This window comes from Pseudophryne corroboree, chromosome 1 (genome assembly GCF_028390025.1).
Source record: "Pseudophryne corroboree isolate aPseCor3 chromosome 1, aPseCor3.hap2, whole genome shotgun sequence".
In the NCBI taxonomy this organism is placed as follows: domain Eukaryota; kingdom Metazoa; phylum Chordata; class Amphibia; order Anura; family Myobatrachidae; genus Pseudophryne; species Pseudophryne corroboree.
This window is the reverse complement of record NC_086444.1, coordinates 734,000,611-734,022,910: the sequence shown is the minus strand read 5'-3', so window position 1 is coordinate 734,022,910 and position 22,300 is coordinate 734,000,611. Positions and strand designations below refer to the sequence as shown.

General features: G+C 47.3%; 1 protein-coding gene across 4 annotated transcripts in view; it reads left to right on the top strand.

Moving 5' to 3' along the window:
• Positions 1-22,300, top strand: part of PDE4C (phosphodiesterase 4C) — a 652,343-nt gene that overhangs the window by 565,384 nt on the left and 64,659 nt on the right. For 3 of the 4 annotated variants that reach the window (XM_063916145.1, XM_063916163.1, XM_063916154.1), the window contains exons 7-10: positions 12,303-12,396; positions 12,555-12,727; positions 12,852-12,950; positions 13,884-14,048. In XM_063916145.1, the coding sequence (XP_063772215.1) occupies positions 12,303-12,396; positions 12,555-12,727; positions 12,852-12,950; positions 13,884-14,048 (531 nt within the window). Of the gene's footprint in view, positions 1-11,077; positions 11,356-12,302; positions 12,397-12,554; positions 12,728-12,851; positions 12,951-13,883; positions 14,049-22,300 lie in introns of those variants that run through there. The other variant, XM_063916171.1, reaches the window with a different exon arrangement.

Genomic DNA, 22,300 nt, shown 5'->3' with positions numbered 1-22,300 from the left:
GGCAGAATGGGGGTCATTGTGACTGGTTTTATATATATATATATATATATATATATATATATATATATACAAACATACATACAGTATACTGGCAGTGCACTCACAGAGGGAGAAAGGGAGCATAGATGGATACCTTGTGTAGTGAAAGAAGGCTCTTCTCTCATCCCAAATTACCGGAGGCAGAGCGCAATTAGGGAGTGGAATCCAAGGCAAGCGTGGTACCAGCTCTTGAACACCGCCTCGCACGTGTGTCCATCCGTCCCGTCCCCCCCTTCCCAACAGCAGCGGAGCAGCGGTAGCAGCAACTCCTCTCCTAACTTCCACAGCAGGCGCGCACCAGCGTACTCTCCTGGGGTTAGCGCTGGAGTGGCCTCTTTACAGCCCGCGGCTTACAGGAATGAGTCAGTTTGACTCATTGCGGGCTGCACAGAAGAACTCACATGGAGGCGAGGCGCCCTCTTCAGGGCAGGAGCCCGGCGGCAGCCGACTCCGCTGCCTCCCGGAGTTCCGCCTCTGCTCCAAGAAGTGCTTACTACACAGTCACAAGCAAACTAACATAAATCTACTAATATGTTTTGGATAGCAGGGAATTCCTACACAAACACTAGGAGAGCTGACAAACTTCAAACAAATAGTGCCCTCATGTGCGAAAAGCACACTAGTGGGCAAAACCATGTTGTACTGCAGGACGGAGGGGGGGGGGGGGGGGCAGATATAACATGTGCACAGAGAGTTAGATTTGGGTGGGGTGTGTCCCAAATGAAATCTATATTACAGTTTAAAAATAAAGCAGCCAGTATTTACCGTGCACAGAAACAATATAACCCACCCAAATCTATGGGGTGTATTCAGTGGCGGAACTAGCAAGCGGTGGGCCCAGGTGCGACAAAATGCTTTGCCGCCCCCCCCCCCCCCCCCCCCCCCCCCCCCCCCCCCCCATCCCATCCAAGTCCACTCCCTCACCCCTGGAGAGGATCTGGTGAGGGGGACCTGCTCAGGGCCAGAGAAATGGATACCTAGCAACAGTGCCGTAACTAGACATTTTAGCACGGTGTGCAAGAAACGGCATCGGAGCCCCACCCCTGCATGCAAAACAGGGGAAGTGCGCGCCCTAGGCGCGCGCAAAAATACAGAGGCATGGCTTCGTGGGGAAGGGGTGTGGCCACAAAATAATACCAATTCATAAAACGGTGCACAGTAGTCTCCATTATTCAAATTACGCCGCACAGTAGCACCACTACACCAGGTAGAGGCCCTTTTACATCTTACGGCGGACAGATTCCCCTTTTTACACATTACGGCAGACAGCGTCCATTTTTTACACATTACGGCAGACAGCGTCCATTTTTTACACATTACGGCAGACAGCGTCCCCCTTTTTACACATAGCGGCAGACAGCGTGCCCTATTTACACATAGCGGCAGACAGCGTGCACTTTTTACACATAACGGCAGACAGCGTGCACTTTTTACACATAACGGCAGACAGCGTGCACTTTTTACACATAACGGCAGACAGCGTCCCCTTTTTACACATTATGGCAGACAGCGTGCCCTTTTTACACATTACGGCAGACAGCGTGCCCTTTTTACCCATTACGGCAGACAGCGCGCCCTTTTTACACATTACGGCAGACAGCGCCCCCTTTTTACACATTATGGCAGACAGCGCGCCCTTTTTACACATTACGGCAGACAGCGCGCCCTTTTTACACATTACGGCAGACAGCGCCCCCTTTTTACACATTACGGCAGACAGCGCGTCCTTGTTACACAATACGGCGGACAGCGTGCCCTTGTTACACATTGCGGCAGACAGCGTGCCCTTGTTACACATTGCGGCAGACAGCGTGCCCTTTTTACACATTACGGCAGACAGCGTGCCCTTTTTACACATTACGGCAGACAGCGTGCCCTTTTTACACATTACGGCAGACAGCGTGCCCTTGTTACACATTGCGGCAGAAAGCGCCCCCTTTTTACACATCACGGCAGGCAGATTCCCCCTTTTTACACATTATGTCAGGCAGATTCCCCCTTTTTTACACATTACGGCAGACAGTCCCCCTTTTTGCACATGAAGAGAGAAAGAAAGAAAGAAAGAAAGAAAGAATGAATGAATTATACTTACCCTCTCCGCTGGCTCAGGCTCCTTGGTGCAGCTTCTCCAGAGAACCCGGGCAGGAGAGAAGGAGGAAGAGGGAGGTGGAGGAGGGAGCCGCAGCAGCGCTGTGTTATTGGTGGAGGCGCTGCTGCTGCTGTCCCTCTGCTTCACTATAGGCTGTTCTCCGCCGCTCTGAATGCTGGGATGCGCTTCACAGCGGCGGCGAACAGCCTATAGTGAAGCAGAGGGACAGCAGCAGCAGCGCCTCAACCAATGAAACAGCGCTGCTGCGGCTCCCTCCTCCACCTCCAACCCTCCTTCTCCCCCCCCGTGCCGCTGCGCTGTTCTTCTCTCCTGTCCGGGGCGGCTGTGTGCTACGGGCAGCGGTTGCCTGCAGCACACAGCGGCATGTAATGAGTCAGTTTGACTTATTACATGCATTGGGCCCCTGGACAGAGGCGGGCCCCAGTGCAACGCACTGGTTGCACTGGCAGTAGTTCCGCCTCTGGGTGTATTCAATTGAAGTCGAAAGCTGCCGTCTGTCGAAAAGACAGCAGTTTTCGACCTTTTTAGGTCAGAAGGGGTTCCGACCTATTCAATCTAACCCCAAATTATTCGACAAGTTGAGAAATTCGACTTGTCGAAAAGTACGTGGATCGGCTTTTCGACCATCTCCATTCGACTTTAAAAAAAAGTCGAAGTGAGATGCGGGAGCAGAGACGGGGAAAGCTGCGGGCAGACGGGGGGAGCAGCGCCGGAGGATGTGTCACAGCCGCCGCTCACAGCAGCGTCCACCCGGCTTCAGCAAGCGAGACCTCGCTTGCTGGAGCCGGGAGGACGCTGCCGTGAGCGGCGGCTGTGACGCGGGAGCAGAGACGGGGGAGAGGCAGAGACGGGGGGGCGAGCCGCAGGCAGACGGTCCCCCGTCTGCCTGCGGCTCTCCCGTCTCAGCTCCTGCATCTCAATTCGACTTTTTTTAAAGTCGAATTGAGATTGCATTGAATAGCCCAGGTCGGATCCATTCCGACAAATGAATGTCGGAATGGATCCGACTTAAATTGAATATACCCCTAAATCTCTCTGCACATGTTAAATCTGCCCCACCTGCACTGCACATGGTTTTGAATATTAGTTTTTTTGGTTTGCTAGCAAAACTGAATAACCCCCAGAATCCATAGCCTAAGCACTGTGCCACATAGTTGCACAAAATGAAGAAATATTATCAGTTGTAAACTTCTAACAGACTTTAATAAATTTGCCTAGTTTAAACTAAACATATTTGCAGAACTTGGTTGTATTTCTTGTAAAAAGCAATTTACTTATAACAAATTGCTCAAGTAATATGTTCTGTCTAACTCAAAATCCCAACTGGGCCGAATAATCAAGGTCTAAGGACCTTGGGGGTTATTCCGACCCTATCGCTCACTGCAGTTTGTCGCAGCGCAGCGATCGGGTCGGAACTGCGCATGCACCGCAGTGCGCCGGCGCATGGCAGCCGTCGTTGCCTAGCGATCGCCTCTGGGGCAGAGGCGGTCGCTGGGCGGGAGGGGGCTGGACGGCGGCGTTAAGCCGCCGTTTAGGGGGAGCGGTCAACGCAGGCGTGGCCGGATCATTGGGAGGGCAGGCCGCGGCGGCTGCGTGACGTCACACGCAGCCACTGCGGGCCGGGGAGCGACGAGTAGCTCCCAGCCAGCACGCTAAAGCTGCGCTGGTCGGTAGCTACTCTTGAAGTGCAAACGCATCGCCGCTGTGCGATGCCTTTGCACTTCTGTGGGGGGGGGCAGCACTGACATGCGGGGCGGACTAGCCCTGTGCTGGGCGTCCCCCCGCATGTCAGTGTGAATGATCGTAGCTGTGATAAATTTAGCACAGCTACGATCAACTCGGAATGACCCCCCCTAATTCAGACCTGATCGTAGCACACTGACATGCGGGGGAACGCCCAGCACAGGGCTAATCTGCCCCGCATGTCAGGCCCCCCCCGCAGAAGTGCAAAAGCATCGCACAGCGGCGATGCTTTTGCACTTCAGGAGTAGCTCCTGGACAGCGCAGCTTTTGCGTGCTGGCCGGGAGCTACTCGTTATTGCCCGGGTCCCAGCGGCTGCGTGTGATGTCACGCAGCCGCTGTATTCCGCCTCCCGCACGGCCCGGCCACGCCTGCATTGGCCGGACCATGCCCACAAAACGGTGACCAAACAATCAGGCAGAGGCGATCGCTAGACAACGACAGCCATCGGCTGTCAGCCGTCAGCCATGTGCCGGCGCACTGCGGCGCCAGCGCATGCGCACTGCGGCACTAGCACATGCGCACTTCTGACCTGATCGCTGCGCTGCGATGAATGGCAGCGTGCGATCTAGTCAGAATGACCCCCTAAGTCTTGTGGGCTGCACGAAAAAGAAACAGTCTTATATGCAACTTTCAACGATTTTTTAGAAAAACCAACAATAAAGTATGATCAAAAAGATGTCAAGTATCGTGAAGAAAACATTTACTTTAATGCAGTGGTGCAAGTAGGAAAAATGTCTTAGTGGTACTGTGTGCGCGCGGCCAAAAAATAGGTGCGTGATACACACATGGGGGCCAGATTCAAATATGCCCTCAGTGGTGCATATGCCATCAATAGTGCCAGATACACATATACCACCAGTAGTGCAGTGCCAGATACACATATGCCCCCAATAGTGCCAGGCTTCACATATGCCCAAAAGATTTGGGTGGGTTATTTTGTTTCTGTGCAGGGTAAATACTGGCTGCTTTATTTTTACACTGCAATTTAGATTGCAGATTGAACTCACCACACCCAAATCTCTCTCTCTCTGCACATGTTATGGGGTATATGCAATTCACGGCGAATCGCGGCAATTTTTCGCCGTTTTTTAATTAGACTTAATTCGACAGGTGAATTCCGGAAGGTGGCTTCCGGAATTCACCATATTCAATGAAAAACGGATTCGCCAGAATCGCGGGCGAAAATCGGCCGATTTGGCGGATTTTGCCGCGATTTTAAAAAACGGGAAAAACCCGGAAAAAAAAAATGGCGTGGGGTCCCCCCTCCAAAGCATAACCAGCCTCGGGCTCTTCGAGCTGGTCCTGGTTCTAAAAATGCAGGGGAAAAATTGGGCAGGGATCCCCCGTATTTTTAAAACCAGCACCGGGCTCTGCGCCTGGTGCTGGTGCCAAAAATACGGGGGACAAAAAGAGTAGGGGTCCCCCGTATTTTTAACACCAGCATTGGGCTCCACTAGCTGGACAGATAATGCCACAGCCGGGGGTCACTTTTATGCCGTGCCCTGCGGCCGTGGCATTAAATATCCAACTAGTCACCCCTGGCCGGGGTACCCTGGGGGAGTGGGGACCCCTTCAATCAAGGGGTCCCCCCCCCCCCAGCCACACAAGGGCCAGGGGTGAAGCCCGAGGCTGTCCCCCCCCATCCAATGTGCTGCGGATGGGGGGGCTGATAGCCTTTTGTGATAATAAAAAGATATTGTTTTTTCCAGTAGTACTACAAGTCCCAGCAAGCCTCCCCCGCAAGCTGGTACTTGGAGAACCACAAGTACCAGCATGCGGGAGAAAAACGGGCCCGCTGGTACCTGTAGTACTACTGGAAAAAAAATACCCAAATAAAAAACAGTACACACACACCTTGATAGTAAAACTTTATTACACACTACCGACACACACATACTTACCTATGTTGACACGCCGACTGCCACGGTCTCCGACGATCCGAGGGTACCTGTGAAAAAATTATACTCACCTTCCAGCGTCCAGAGGTACATCCAGGTCCAGAGATAATCCACGTACTTGGCAAAACAAAAAAACGAACACCGATCCATACCGGACTAAGAAAGGGGTCCCATGCTTTCACATCAGACCCCTTTCTCCCGAATCCCGGGACATCACGTGACTCCTGTCACTGAAGTCCCTTCAGCCAATCAGGAAGCGCTACTTCCGTGGCGCTCACCTGATTGGCTGTGCGCTGTCTGAGCTGTCAGACAGCGCATCGCAAAGCCGCTCCATTACTTTCAATGGTGGGAACTTTGCGGGTAGCGGTGGGGTTAACCCGCGGTCAGCTGCTGACCGGCGGGTGACCTCACCGCTAGCCGCTAAGTTCCCACCATTGAATATAATGGACTGGGCTGTGCGATGCGCTGTCTGCTCAGACGCGCAGAGCCAATCAGGTGAGCGCAACGAAGTTGCGCTTCCTGATTGGCTATAGAGACCTTTCTGTGACAGCTGTCACTGACAGGTCTCTCTGCATTCGGGGATAGGGGTCTCATGTGTCAGCATGGGACCCCTTTCAGTCCGGCATGGAGCGGGTATTTGCGTTTTGTTTTTTTCTACAAGTACGTGGATTTATCTCTGGACCATGGCTGAGGTGAGTATATTGATCTTTTATTTTCAGGTACCCCTGGATTCTACATGGAGAAGAGGACCGATGTCGGCGTGTGAACATAGGTAAGTATGTGTGTGTCGACGTATGAAATAAAGTTTTACTTTCACGGTGTGTGTGTCCTGTTTTTATTTGGGTATTTTTTTTCCAGTAGTACTACAGGTACCAGCGGGCCCGCTTTTCTCCCGCATGCTGGTACTTGTGGTTCTCCAAGTACCAGCTTGCGGGGGAGGCTTGCTGGGACTTGTAGTACTGCTGGAAAAAACAATATTCTTTTCATGATCACAAAAGGCTATCAGCCCCCCCATCCGCAGCCCATTGGATGGGGGGGGACAGCCTCGGGCTTCACCCCTGGCCCTTGGGTGGCTGGGGGGGGACGACCCCTTGATTGAAGGGGTCCCCACTCCCCCAGGGTACCCCGGCCAGGGGTGACTAGTTGGATATTTAATGCCACGGCCGCAGGGCACGGCATAAAAGTGACCCCCGGCTGTGGCATTATCTGTCCAGCTAGTGGAGCCCGATGCTGGTGTTAAAAATACGGGGGACCCCTACGCTTTTTGTCCCCCGTATTTTTGGCACCAGCACCAGGCGCAGAGCCCGGTGCTGGTTTTAAAAATACGGGGGATCCCCTGTCAATTTTTTCCCCGCATTTTTAGAACCAGGACCAGCTCGAAGAGCCCGAGGCTGGTTATGCTTTGGAGGGGGGACCCCACGCCATTTTTTTTTAGGATTTTACCGTTCCAGCAATAAAAAAAAAAAAAAATTTTAAAAAATATATAAATAATATTTGTGCCTCCAAAAAAAAAAAAAAAAAAGTACCTAATCCCTTCTAATATAAATAGATCTGCTATTCCCCCCAAAAAAAACACAAAAAAAAAACATGTTTAAAATTTTTTTATTTGTTTTCACCCTCCAAAGTGTGGCGGATTGAAAATGACGAATTTGCTGTCTAAAAGCACTGCTGTCGAATTTCCAAACTTGAATTGAATATGCTTTGGTCGAATTGCAGCACTTGTATCATTGCAGAAAAGTCGAATTTGCAAAAATTCGAATTTCAAAAAGTCGAATTTTGAAAGTCCGTTTTTTGGTCGGAAAGCACTGAATTGCATAGGCGAATTTTTTTTTTGGTCGAAAATGACCCGAAATTCGACAATTTCGGGAATTCGACCGCAATTGCATATACCCCTATATCTGCCTCCCCTGCAGTGCACATGGTTTTGCCAAACTGCTAAAAAATTTGCTGCTGCGATCAACTCAGAATTAGGCCCATATTGCTTGTACACACCTGCAAAAGATATATTGGCCGATCAATTGATTGCCCAATATATCTGCCAGTGTGTACCCAGCATAAGGATAACCTACAGTATAAACACAATTTACTAAATGTAATTTTTTTGACTGAATTTTTCAGTATGAACCTTTTGGCCTAGGGGTGCTGTGACTCCAAAAAGTTCGGGAACCGCTGAGTTAAACTTATAAATAACACATGGATGAGTTAAACAAGCATTTTCTTTTTTTCTTGTCAGTATAAACATCACTAAGTTTTGACAGCTGAAACTAATGTTAGAACACAAGACATTTCACAAATCAAACCTCTGACTAGTTATTACATGCGCAACTGTACATCAATTTTCTTACATTTGTTCTCAACAGTGCCGTAACTTGCCATTTTGGTGCCCTGTGCCACAAAGAGAACTGGTCCCCCCCCCCCCCCCTCCCGCATATTTAAAACAGGGACAGTGCGTGCCTAAGGCGCACAGCAAAATATAGGAGCGTGGCTTTATGGGGAAGAGGCATGACCACAGAATAGTGCCAATTCACATTTTACTGCACAGTATTGTCCATTATTCACATGACACCACACAGTAGTACCCCTTATACACTTTACGTCAGGTAGAGTCCTTATATACGTTACACCAGGTAGTACCCCTTATACACATTACGCTAGGTAGTACCTCCGTAGGGAGGGGGCCCACCAAAGGCCCCTACTGTCAGCCATAAATTAAGCATTAAAAGTGATTTCTATTTTTCTCACAAAATGATGCAATTTTCTACTTTTATGTCTTTTGTGAGACACTGGTGCTGATAGTATAGGGGTGTGTATATACATGCTCACATAGAACTGGTCACAACTCCTCATCTTCTCACAATAGGCCCATGATCATTTTCAGCCGCGGCCCCACATGGCCCTAAATCCAACACTAGCTTATGCGGTAACCGGAACACCAGTTTGAGGCCTGCTTGCATTAGAGTATCACTGTCCACCTTGGTGAATTGTTAGATTGGACAAGATCCAGTTGTTCATTAGGCAAGCTGAGCAACACTGTAACTCGTTTCATAGTATTGGTGTATTTGGAAGATTTTGATTATTTTAATATTGGGCATCATGCTTAGTTTGAGTCCAAACGCTGCAAGGGACAAATACCCTATCTTATAACATAGCTAAGCAGTTTTACATCCTTAAACTCCCAAAATGCACTCAGCATACTGTAACAGAGGGGCTGATCCCGAGCTGGGAGCAGAGCAGAAACAAGTAAATTTGCACCTCGGTAAATCCATGTTGCACTACTGGTGGGGCTGATTTAAATCTAATTTAAATTTGGAACGAATGTGTCCAAAATCAAATCTAAATTGCACGGTAAATATAAAGCTGTCCAGCAATTGTGGACTACGGGGGTAATTCCAAGTTGATCGCAGCAGGATTTTTGTTAGCAATTGGGCAAAACCATGTGCACTTCAGGGGAGGGAGATATAACATGTGCAGAGAGCGTTAGATTTGGGTGGGGTGTGTTCAATCTGCAGTCTAATTTGCAGTGTAAAAATAAAGCAGCCAGTATTTACCCTGCACAGAAACAAAATAACCCACCCAAATCTAACTCTTTCTGCACGTTATATCTGCCTCCCCTGCAGTGCACATGGTTTTGCCCAACTGCTAAAAAAAAATCCTGCTGCGATCAACTTGGAATTACCCCCTACATGCAAAAGCAGCCAGTATGTACATTACCCTGCATGCAGTAATGCCAATGGCAAAGAGGGGGGAGGCGGGTACTAATTACCTGGGTTTCTTGGGGGACAGGGACGACTGGCTGGTGCTCACTACCCCATCTCACCTGTCAGTCGGCAGCAGTCTATTTCACTGCTGGGGGGGGAGGATTTTGTACTAATCATGTCCCCCCTCCCCTCCCCGGATGTGATGCATACGGCTCCCCCATTTGAAGGTAAACAGTAATTTATAAAGTTACTTTTTAAAGGGGCATGGTCCCGCTGAAGCTTTCTTCGGTCCTGCCTGCACGCAGAATCATGGGTAAACACTGAACAATTCAGCTGATAAACCTTTCTGATTTGGCCGGAAACGACATATTGGGCCGAGATCATTCCAGTGTGTACACATCTTACAGCAATGACATTAGAGGCTGTACTGTTTGTGAAACTAGTTAGTACTCGCAGAAAACGTGCAATTTATGCAAAATCTACTTAGTTTTACTAATGCATTAATATTAAATTAAGATGATACAGCATTTATCCATAAGAAGGCTGAAATTGGCCAGGCCATTTTTGCATCAGTGCACAGAGCATTAAAATGTTTCTAAGTTTGCACATACATGAATATAAAATGCAGTACCTCCTCCAAGATCTATTTTTTCATGGTGCACAATGCTGTACCCACAAATTTCCATTGACTTCCCAATTGAAGTAGCTGGAAGAGGAAAGATTTTATATTATATATGCGGGGTGTAGTATGGTATGCCGGCTGTCAGGTCCCGGCGCACAGCATACCGGCGCCGGAATCAGCCCGTGCCACGCTGCGGGCACGGTATCGCGCTACGCTATCTATTCTCCCTTCAGGGAGGTCGTGGACCCTCAAGAGGGAGAAACGGTGTCGGTATGCCGGCTGTAGGGATTCAGACGCTAGGACACCCAACAGCCGGCAAACTGAAGACCACCCATATATACAGTATCAACATTAGTTACCTAGGGAAATGTGTGTGAAAGAAGGCGTAAAGGAGATGTGCTGGAATGAAGTTAATCATGGCAGTAGGCAAGCTGTGGAGGCAATGTAGAAAACAAACACTATTAAAAATCCGCGGCTGCTAGCAGTGTGTACAGCCATGCAGCTATTGCACCCCCTCCCTCCCCTTCTGACACAGGTGACTGCAGCCGGGCATTTCAGGAGCAGAGTATTGGTGACGGCTGGCCGAAGGGACTGCAACTCCTGCCAGTGTGTACGATGCTAGCGTCGGATAAATGGCTGCTCTGGCAGCAGCTGTGACCGTGAGCGCTGCTGGCAGACACGTGCATGCCGCGTCCCCGCTCAACATTCTCCGTGTAGTACACGCGTGTGCACAGCACGACCACATGCCTGTCACGCATATTAGGCGGCTGCTGCAGGTGAAATAGAGATCAGCGCCCCTCGGTCACGCCTACTGCGCGTTTCTATTTGTCGCATCGCCTGCTGTAGCCCCGCCCATTAGCTATGCTTGTCCTTAGTGACGCCCCTTCCTGCGCTGCTCCGGCTGATGCCGCATCGGCCGCGCCCTCTTCTCTATCAGTGCCTTGTGATTGGACAGTTTTGATCCTTGCCATTGGTCGCACCCCCTCAGTCTGACTCTCCTCCTGCCTGTGGATTGGCTCGCTCTCTGCTCTCCGATTGGTCGGCTGTCCCTGGGTTGTGTGTTGTTGGGGGAGCGGTGCAGGGACTCCCGATCACCGGCATGTCCTCCGGCTCTCCCCGGGCACCTCCTTGGAGTCGGACTCCCAAGGGGGTGATGAGCGGCTCCCGGCGCTGTGCATGGGGGATCCCCTAGCACTCCCCTGGGTGCTGGGAGCAGGAAGATGGACTGCTCTCTGTGGGCTAAGGTGAGCGCTGTGTGTGATGGATGCATAGGGATCACATATATCAGAGGGAAGATGGAGGGGGTATCCGTAATACAGTATGTCGAGAGGACCCTGATGCAACGCATCGGCCACTGTGGCATATAAAGCCTGGCACTGAGTGCATGCCTCCTGCCTGAGACAGCAGCCCCAGCTCCATAGCAATTGCTGATGATGAGTGCTGACACTGTGCTTGGCTGTACTCTCAGCAGTGCCATGCATTGCACACTATGTTGTTTCCACAGCAGGGTTCAGCTTCATCCAATTGACAGAAATGTAAATGACACTAAGCTGTGGTCTCTCCTCCTATTCCCATAGCTAGACAGAACAAATACTGTGATCAGGACATAGCTTATTTGTTTATGGTATGTATCAAAATGATGGCAGTTTCTTTCCAGAAAATAACATAGAAAGGCCTACGTAATAGGCCAGAAATAAGTGCACTAAGTGTTTCTATGCTTGTTCCCCGCTAGCGTGTTTCACATATGCCTTGATCTTTCAGTTTGCCTTTTAAAGACATAGTAGCCAATGAAGATCCCTGCGTCGGTAAGCTGACCGCCGGGATCCCGGTCACCGGGATCATAACTACGTCCCAATTTACAGGGTGCTATGGCACATACAGCTACTATATGAATACATTCTATAGACATATGCCACATTCAGCGTTATAATGACCACAATGCTACCTGCTGGCAGGCTAGTCTGCCACTTATTGTGAAGGTATCTTATTAAATACAATCAGAGCTTGCTGGACAAATGGAAATTCCTCCTTCTTGGGCTTGTATAAACTACTGCTAGAGGCATAGGACACATGCCCCTCTAGGCCCTTACCTAAAAGCAGGTCTGAAATAACTATGATTACAGTAAATAAGTCCTATTGGGGAAGTTTCTCCGACTTGTTGCTCATTTTCGCCTTTTTTTTGTTCCTCCAGTTTAAGAGGATGTTGAATAGAGAACTGACACACTTGTCTGAAACAAGTCGCTCTGGAAACCAGGTGTCTGAATATATATCTAGTACCTTTCTAGGTAAGTGTATTGCTACAAGGTTTATTTATGTTACAAGTTGATCATCTGCTATAGGACATGTGTATTTATGTCACACGTATATTTATGTCTCATGACACTGACATGTTGTACTTACCAGTGTGATGTGAGAATAGTAAATAATAATTTGCTTCCACTAGATAAGCAGCATGAAGTGGAAATCCCCTCTCCGACTTCGAAAGAGAAAGAAAAGAAGAAAAGGCCCATGTCTCAAATTAGTGGCGTCAAGAAGCTGACACACAGTTCCAGCTTCACCACCTGCAGTATCCCGCGTTTCGGTGTGAAGACTGACCATGAACCGCTTCTAGCTAAGGTGACTGGAATAAACAAATCTTTTCTTTCCATATTGTTTGTTGGAATCTTTCTGGTGTTAAAACCAAATTTAGTTTAGATAACAAACACACCCCTATACATCCATATTGTTTCTTACATTACAGGAAATAGAAGATGCAAATAAATGGGGTCTGGATATATTTAAGATAGCTGAATATTCTGGAAACAGGCCTTTAACAGTTATCATGTACTCAATCTTCCAGGTAAGAAAATGCAAATATTTTACACTGGTACTTTGTTGGGGCAGATATTATGCAGTGCTGTATGTTGAGGGAATCCTTATACATGCAAGCAATGACATGAAACGTATAGTAAGGATGGCCCTAACAAAGCGATCCTGCAATCTGCGGCTTATACTGGATATGTTACTTGCCACAGGTGACATGCAGCACAATAATCCAGAAGAACACACACTGGGTCTTCCAAACAGAAGATCATTTATATTACCAAAGCAATTTGTTGCATCATTTTGGACATACTGATATGGAACATATAGGGGGGAATTCAAATCTGAACGTGCCCTCTATCTCCCATCTAAAGTGACGGGAGATAGAGGGACGGTATTCAAATGGCCCCCGTTATCGCCCCTATCGTGCCCAGTACACTCTGGTTTAGGCGTGCAAAGCACCTAAGCCCTACTAAACTAATGGGTGCGATCGTGAAAAGACCAGTTTTGGGTGCTGAAACGGGTCTCTTTACATGCATTTCAGCTCCCTACCTCCGGGGCCGTGCCCGTCAGCAGTAACATTAGAATACCGCTGGCGGGCGCGATCGTGGCCGGGAGGAGGGGATAACATTTGAATCCAGCTCATAGCCTGCCTATGACCGTGTCAGTGAATGGTGGTGGCAACTGGGAGATTCTGGATTAAGTTCAAGCAGCAGTAATTGAAGTGGAAGATTAAGGTACTGCCTGTTTGGAGGGAAAGGAAATATAAAACTATATCTAGTGGATTTAGCTGTGTGTGTGGGTTGAGGGGGATTAGGAAGTGGAAATGAATGTCAGTAGCAAAATCAAGAAATCGGTAAAGGGTTTCTCAGAGCCGTAAAGTGAGTGTGGGTAGGCAATCAGCAGTTATGTCTTCCAATGCTTATTACCAGATGGTCATTGTTACATACATCTTTTCTTTATACCTCAGGAAAGAGACCTCCTAAAAACCTTTAGAATTCCCGTGGACACTTTTATCACATACATGATGACACTGGAGGATCATTACCACGCGGATGTGGCCTACCATAACAACATCCATGCAGCAGATGTGTCCCAGTCCACCCATGTCCTGCTTTCTACTCCTGCTCTAGAGGTGATTTCATTCTACTCCTTTATAAATACATGATTATTTGTGCGGGTTGTGATAACTTTAGGTGTGTACACACGGTGAGATTCGGGCTATGCCCGATTCTTACTATGTGATAGGGACTGTGGTCGGTATCGTAAGCCTAGATGACTGTGCTTGCCATACTGGCTATGTGCGATTTTGGCTGTCAATTTTGACTATACTTTTATACTAGATAGACTGTGCAGGCAAGTCAATTTTGACTATCTAGGCTTGCGATACCGACCTCGCGGGACTGCGCATCGGTATCACAACGGGATCGCAAGGTGACTTTCACCTTGAGATCTGCACTAACTTTCCTTGTGACTTTGACTACATAGTCAAAATAGCAAGCAAAAATCTGACCGTGTGTACACACCTTTTGACTAATCCAGTGATCTTCATCTCTGAAAAGCTATTGTCTTTAGTGCTCTAATTGTTGCATAATGTGACTTGGAGTTCTTACTAAAAAAATGCATATTTCAGAATTATTTCCCAATTAACAAGTAGGTAAATTAACTATTGGGCCTCAAACCCCCGTTGTTGTTTTCAATCCCCACTTCTACTATCCAGTTAGTACACTGTCTATGCGCCATGTATAGGGTTGTAGCACAGCTGCATCCATCTGTGCACAAAAGGAGCAATAGCTGTGATACAGTACAGGATATCTGTGTGAAGTTTCATGCCAAACCACTAACTCGTATGTTATTTGCTCAACCTGGAGCTCCTCATCATTATGGGTGTATCCTTGGAGCCGCCCACCCCGCACTTTCCCGGTGTTTCATGCAGACAGCATTGCTACTTTACAAAGTAATTGGTGTTACTATAGGACAGTGCAAGCGGACTTCCACCATCCAGCCCTCTCGAATCCCCATTAATCTGCACATGGAGGTCTTTGAAAGGAGAATGTTGGAATGTATATCAGTTTGACTGGCTTGTAGTCTTCTGGTAATTAAAAAAAAAAAAAAAAAATCCTTTGTACAGATAAAAGTTAATTACATAGGGGGCAATGTCGTAGGGTGTGAGAATCAGAAAGTGAGAGATTTTGGGATTGTTCTCCTGTTTATTTAAGGTGGCAATCATTTACATGACAAAATCAGGTTTCTTTTGCCATGTAAATGATTGCCACCTTAAATAAACAGAAGAACTTTCCCAAAATATCTCCCTTTCTGATTCTCACATCCTATTACACTCCCCCCATGATCTGTGATATATATGACATTAGGGATAAAGCACTCTCTGCAATATTGCAGGTGCCCATGAATGTTTGGTCACATACACATTGATACCATTAGTGTGGTCATCCTCTAACTGACTTTACCATATTTTCTGATCAACATCTAGTAAATCCAGATCAAGAGTAACAGGGTCATATCCATTAGCCATTTGCTGCCAATTGGGTTTAAAACTACACCATAGGGGTTAAAAGTTTTTTCCTGCAGTCGTTGCATCAATGTAGAAAACTAAAGGGCCCCATACACTAGAGCAATAATGCCCGATTTCAGCCCAATTCGGGCATTCGGCCTGATATATCGGCTGAAATCGGGCATTTTAGAGGTGTTCCCGAACCGATCAGATGTGCGTTCCCGTGAGCATCGGATTGGATCCTCCAGATAGAATGTGCTGCACATTCAATCTGGTCCGACCTGGGGGCATGGCTGGCATCGCCAAGATATATCGTATGCAAAAGGACAGCATCAGATGTATCTTGGCCGATCCTGCCCTCCGGGAGGCTGCCGAGGTGATCGCCTGCGACATGTCAGACGGACATGTCGCGTAAGTGTATGGGGCCCTTAAAGCTGGGTACACATACACATCAGCCTGTTCATGCATGATTGGGCCAATAATTGTATACTATGTACAAGCACTGATTATCTGGTTGGATCTGATGATTTGATCTGCTAGCAAGCTTATAAGATGCAATAAAAGTAGTGCAGACATTGCGCAGATTTTGTAACCTATACGCTCTGACTTGGTGACATTTCTGCAGCTACATAGGCAGATAATCTGTGTAATGTGTACAACCACACAAAGGGGGTAATTCTGAGTTGATCGCAGCTTCAAGTTTGTTAGCAATTGGGCAAAACCATGTGCACTGCAGGGGAGGCAGATATAACATGTGCAGAGAGAGATAGATTTGGGTGTGGTGTGTTCAATCTGCAATCTAAATTGCAGTGTAAAAATAAAGCAGCCAGTATTTACCCTGCACAGAAACAAAATAACCCACCCAAATCTAACTCTCTCTGCACATGTTATATCTGCCCCCCCTGCAGTGCACATGGTTTAGCCCAACTGCTAAAAAAATTCCTGCTGCGATCAACTTGGAATTACCCCCAATATTTCCACTAGGTTAATAGCCATAATTGGAAGGAACATTTGCATAGTGTGTGTATATCTGATGTTCTCTTAATGATTCCTAGCTTTAGGCCAGGTACACACTGCAATTATTGGACCGTTTTGCCAGTAATCGGGTAATTAACTTGTTTTATTATGTAGGCATGAGTATTTTGGCCACAGTCAAAAACATCCAGAAATGCTCATTATCGGATCCGTCGGCCGTGACAGAAAATATTGTCTAAGAGGTCCCGATATCGTGTAGTGTGGGCATTCACAATAATCTGGCAATATTTTATGTGGTTTATTACCCCATCCTCCTTGTGGGCGGGTATATTCAAATTCAGTGTGGTGTGGCAGAAAATCAATAATTTAAAATAAACAATAAAAACCGCCGCTTATTGGCATATCCAGATAGATGCATGATTTCTGCAGTAAAAATTGCTGTGGCTATGGTAACCATGTTTTCATTACCATTACCCGTGCACCTAATCCCAACATTTTCACTTTGAAATTAGGATTTTCCCTGACTGCACCTGCTCTGGGGCTGCCAGAAAAAAGCAGTGGTACTTCCTGTACAAATTACCATGGCTGAATTTCTCCCCTGCAATTGAATAGGGAAAAGCCCTGCATTTTGAAAATTGCGCTCACAACTAAATATACCTCATAATATGTAGTGCAGATACTGGATCTTCCACTGGTTAAAAAAATCTGCCTCTTTCATGGTTTGACCCAATAAAAATGGACAGTGTGCACCTAGCTTTAGTCATATATAGTGAGCCTGGCAAGTTTTGTTTCCGTGAACACACATGGAGGTGCTGTGAGAGTTTGGACTAAACTTTAGTCATTTACAAATTGTTGCTCGCAAGTAACTAGGATATAACTTTAATGCATACTTATTTTTCTGCCAGGCATCAGCAAAGTTAGTAAGATTAATGTAAATTAGTTGCTCTGCTTAAGCATGAAAAGTTGTATGATTTGTATAGCAGAGTCTGACTCCTTTGAGCTGCCAGTTTGTGTCATTGTACATTCAGTTTGCCAATTTATTTGTTTAATCTTGAGTTTTACTGTGTCTGATGTTAGAGATGTAATAAGCTATCTGCTTTTGCTTATGCGTTTCCTTACCTTGTTTGTCCAAGTTTCATCAATGTACCATGTGTTCTGTTAGTTGCCTACTTTTGAAAACTAGTTTCAGGAAGATTATAGTCGGTAGTAGTATGTGCCTTCCGAGTGTGGCACATTGTGTAGGGGGGGTGCCCAAGGGCACCCAAAGGGCATGCCTAGCTTCGCACAAGGGCATATCTGTGCCACTCAGGGGTGTGTCGTGTGTGTGTATGTATGTATGTATGTATATGTACAGTTTTTGTGTGTTTCTGATTTTCACGGTTGTACATATAAATAAGTGTTAATAATTTGGTAAATCTATTGAGATGTAAATTTGGGATGTCTTAATGTAAGTAAATATTAATCCATGGTTCTTGGCGTTACCCGAGGAACACCCGTAGCAGATATGGTTAAAAGTGACAGGACCATTTTTGTAGTTTATTAAATTCTACACACTGGAGGTGCAATCCAAATTTTGATCCAATTGTCCGTTTGGGCGTTATCATTCACGCAATGCATCGGTAATTAAGTCATTATGTCAACCCCCTTTTCATCCCCTTAGGGGAGGTCTATTAAAATTCTAGTTGCGTAGTTTTCCTATTTCCAACCTGAGAATACCTATGTTACATTTCATGTTCCTAACATATCGGGAAGTAAGAGAATTAGTGATGAGTCAGTCAAGTCAGTCAGTTAGGGACTTTCGTGTGTATATGTATGTGTGTGTATATGTATGCGTGTATGTGTGTGTGTGTATATATGTATATATATATATTATATTATATTAGAACCAACGAAATCAGGTGGCACTCACAGACTTGTGGCTTGTAGTGAAAACAAACTTCACTCCGTGAAGAAATTTATTGTGAAACAGGTAACGTTTCGGGGACGTATCCCCTTCCTCAGACAATTCAACAATGCAAAATACAGTGTATAAATACCATAAAATGACCCCACTTATGGGGTCATTTTATGGTATTTATACGCTGTATTTTGCATTGTTGAATTGTCTGAGGAAGGGGATACGTCCCCGAAACGTTACCTGTTTCACAATAAATTTCTTCACGGAGTGAAGTTTGTTTTCACTACAAGCCACAAGTCTGTGAGTGCCACCTGATTTCGTTGGTTCTACATTGGTGGGCCTGCCGGTCCACAAGGAAGGGCACCACAGCCAGTTGCTTTGGAGGAGTGACGGGGCAATTCTGGGATATATATATATACACAGTGGTCGAAGTGGAAATTTTGAAGTGGGGGTATGCAAAAGTCAAGGATGTAATTATGCCCCCCCCCCCCCCCAGAAAAGGGGGCGTGGTCAATAGGGGGCGTGTCCCATGTAGTAGAACCCCTTATACTATCTAGTACTGGTTATAGCAAAAAACAGAGAAGAATAACTTGCGCCTTAGTCGCGACTTTGTACTATACTCTCAAAGAGCACCACTCTTTGGTAAACATGTGTATACAAAAAAGAATAGAGTAGTCCACAAGCGCTACTAAAATTGGGGAAGTCTCTAAATACTGCCCAACTATTTTCTCTATCTAGATACAGAATTCTTTTTCTCTTAGTGCTGGAAAGTTCTTTTCCTTCCACATCTAGGTCCGCACCTTTGGACTGACCTCCGTTCAGTGCGAGATGTACATCAAAAGGTTTCTTTATACTTTTTTCACTGCTTCTCACATCGCATCAAATGGACATCATCACGTCCCTTGTAGGGAACACTCACCTTTCTCTGACGTCCTAGTGGATGCTGGGGACTCCGTAAGGACCATGGGGAATAGACGGGCTCCGCAGGAGACTGGGCACACTAAAAGAAAGATTTGGTACTACCTGGTGTGCACTGGCTCCTCCCTCTATGCCCCTCCTCCAGACCTCAGTTAGATTTCTGTGCCCGGCCGAGCTGGATGCACACTAGGGGCTCTCCTGAGCTCCTAGAAAGAAAGTATATATTAGGTTTTTTATTTTACAGTGAGACCTGCTGGCAACAGGCTCACTGCAACGAGGGACTAAGGGGAGAAAAAGCGAACCTACCTGCTTGCAGATAGCTTGGGCTTCTTAGGCTACTGGACACCATTAGCTCCAGAGGGATCGACCGCAGGACCCGTCCTTGGTGTTCGTTCCCGGAGCCGCGCCGCCGTCCCCCTTACAGAGCCAGAAGCAAGAAGATGGTCCGGAAAATCGGCGGCAGAAGACTTCAGTCTTCACCAAGGTAGCGCACAGCACTGCAGCTGTGCGCCATTGCTCCTCATACACACTTCACACTCCGGTCACTGAGGGTGCAGGGCGCTGGGGGGGGGGCGCCCTGAGCAGCAATAATATCACCTTGGCTGGCAAAATAACCACAATATATAGCCCCGGAGGCTATATATGTGGTAATTACCCCTGCCAGAATACAGAAAAAAGCGGGCGAAAAGTCCGCCGAAAAAGGGGCGGAGCCATCTCCCTCAGCACACTGGCGCCATCTCTCCCTCACAGTTCCGCTGGAAGGAAGCTCCCTGACTCTCCCCTGCAGTCTACACTACAGAAAAGGGTAAAAAAGAGAGGGGGGGGGGCACAGATTTGAGGCGCAGTAAATATTACAGCAGCTATAGGGGACATAATTCAGTTAGTTCCTGCATTATATAGCGCTCTGGTGTGTGCTGGCATACTCTCTCTCTGTCTCCCCAAAGGGCTTTTGTGGGGTCCTGTCTCCTTTAAGAGCATTCCCTGTGTGCGGTGTGTCGGTATGGCTGTGTCGACATGTTTGATGAGGAGACTTATGTGGAGGGGGAGCAGATGCCTATAAATGTGATGTCACCCCCTGCGGGGCAGACACCTGAGTGGATCGACTTATGGAAGGAATTACGTGCAAGTGTCGACTCCTTACATAAAAAATTTGACGACATGCCAAATGCGGGACAGCCGGCTTCTCAGCTCGTGCCTGCCCAGGCAATTCAAAGACCATCAGGGGCTCTAAAACGCCCACTACCTCAGATGGCAGACACAGATGTCGACACGGATACTGATACCAGTGTCGACGACGATGAGTCAAATTTAATGTCCACTAGGGCCATTCGTGGCATGATTGAGGCAATGAAAGAAGTTTTACACCTTTCTGATATAAACCCAGGTACCTCAAAAAAGGGTATTATGTTTGGGGAGAAAAAACTTCCAATAGTTTTTCCCCCATCTGAAGAATTAAATGAAGTGTGTGAAGAAGCGTGGGCTTTCCCTGATAAGAAATTGGTGATTTCAAAAAAATTACTAATGGCGTTCCCTTTCTCGCCAGAGGATAGGTCACATTGGGAAACTCCCCCTAGGGTGGATAAAGCGCTCACACGTTTGTCTAAAAAGGTGGCACTACCGTCTCCGGATACGGCCGCCCTAAAGGAACCTGCTGATAGAAAGCAGGAGGCTATCCTAAAGTCTATATATACACACACTGGTGTTATACTGAGACCAGCTATTGCTTCAGCGTGGATGTGCAGTGCTGCTGCTGCTTGGTCAGATTCCCTGTCAGAAAATATTGACACCCTGGACAGGGACACTATATTGCTAACCGTAGAGCATATGAAAGACTCTTGTACATGAGAGATGCACAGAGGGAGATCTGCCGGCTGGCATCTAGAATAAGTGCATTGTCCATTTCTGCTAGGAGAGGCTTATGGACTCGGCAGTGGACAGGGGATGCAGATTCTAAAAGGCACATGGAAGTTTTGCCTTATAAGGGTGAGGAGTTATTCGGGGATGGTCTCTCAGACCTTGTTTCCACAGCAACAGCTGGGAAGTCAGCATTTTTACTCCATGTCCCCTCACAGCCTAAGAAAGCGCCGTATTATCAGGTACAGTCCTTTCGACCCCAGAAAAACAGGCGGGGAAAAGGCGGGTCCTTTCTGTCTAGAGGAAGGGGAAAAAAGCTGCACCACGCAGCAGGTTCCCAGGAACAAAAGCCCTCCCCCGCTTCTTCCAAGTCCGCTGCATGACGGTGGGGCTCCACAGGCGGAGCCAGGTACGGTGGGGGGCCGCCTCAAAAATTTCAGCGATCAGTGGGTTCGCTCACGGGTGGATCCCTGGATCCTTCAAGTAGTATCTCAGGGGTACAAGCTGGAATTCGAGGCGACTCCCCCCCGCCGTTTCCTCAAATCGGCCTTACCGACAACTCCCTCGGGCAGGGAGGCTGTACTAGAGGCAGTTCACAAGCTGTATTCCCAGCAGGTGATAGTCAAAGTACCCCTACTTCAACAAGGACGGGGTTACTATTCCACACTGTTTGTGGTACCGAAACCGGACGGTTCGGTGAGACCCATTTTAAATTTGAAATCCTTGAACACATACATAAAAAGATTCAAGTTCAAGATGGAATCGCTCAGGGCGGTTATTGCAAGCCTGGACGAGGGGGATTACATGGTATCCCTGGACATCAAGGATGCTTACCTGCATGTCCCAATTTACCTTCCTCACCAGGAGTACCTCAGATTTGTGGTACAGGATTGCCATTACCAATTCCAGACACTACCGTTTGGACTGTCCACGGCACCGAGGGTGTTTACCAAGGTAATGGCAGAAATGATGATACTCCTTCGAAAAAAGGGAGTTTTAATTATCCCGTACTTGGACGATCTCCTAATAAAGGCGAGGTCCAGGGAGCAGTTACTGGTCGGAGTAGCACTATCTCGAAAAGTGCTACAACAGCATGGCTGGATTCTAAACATTCCAAAGTCACAACTGGTTCCTTCCACACGCTTACTGTTCCTGGGGATGATTCTGGACACAGAACAGAAAAAAGTGTTTCTCCCGCAGGAGAAAGCCAAGGAGCTGTCATCTCTAGTCA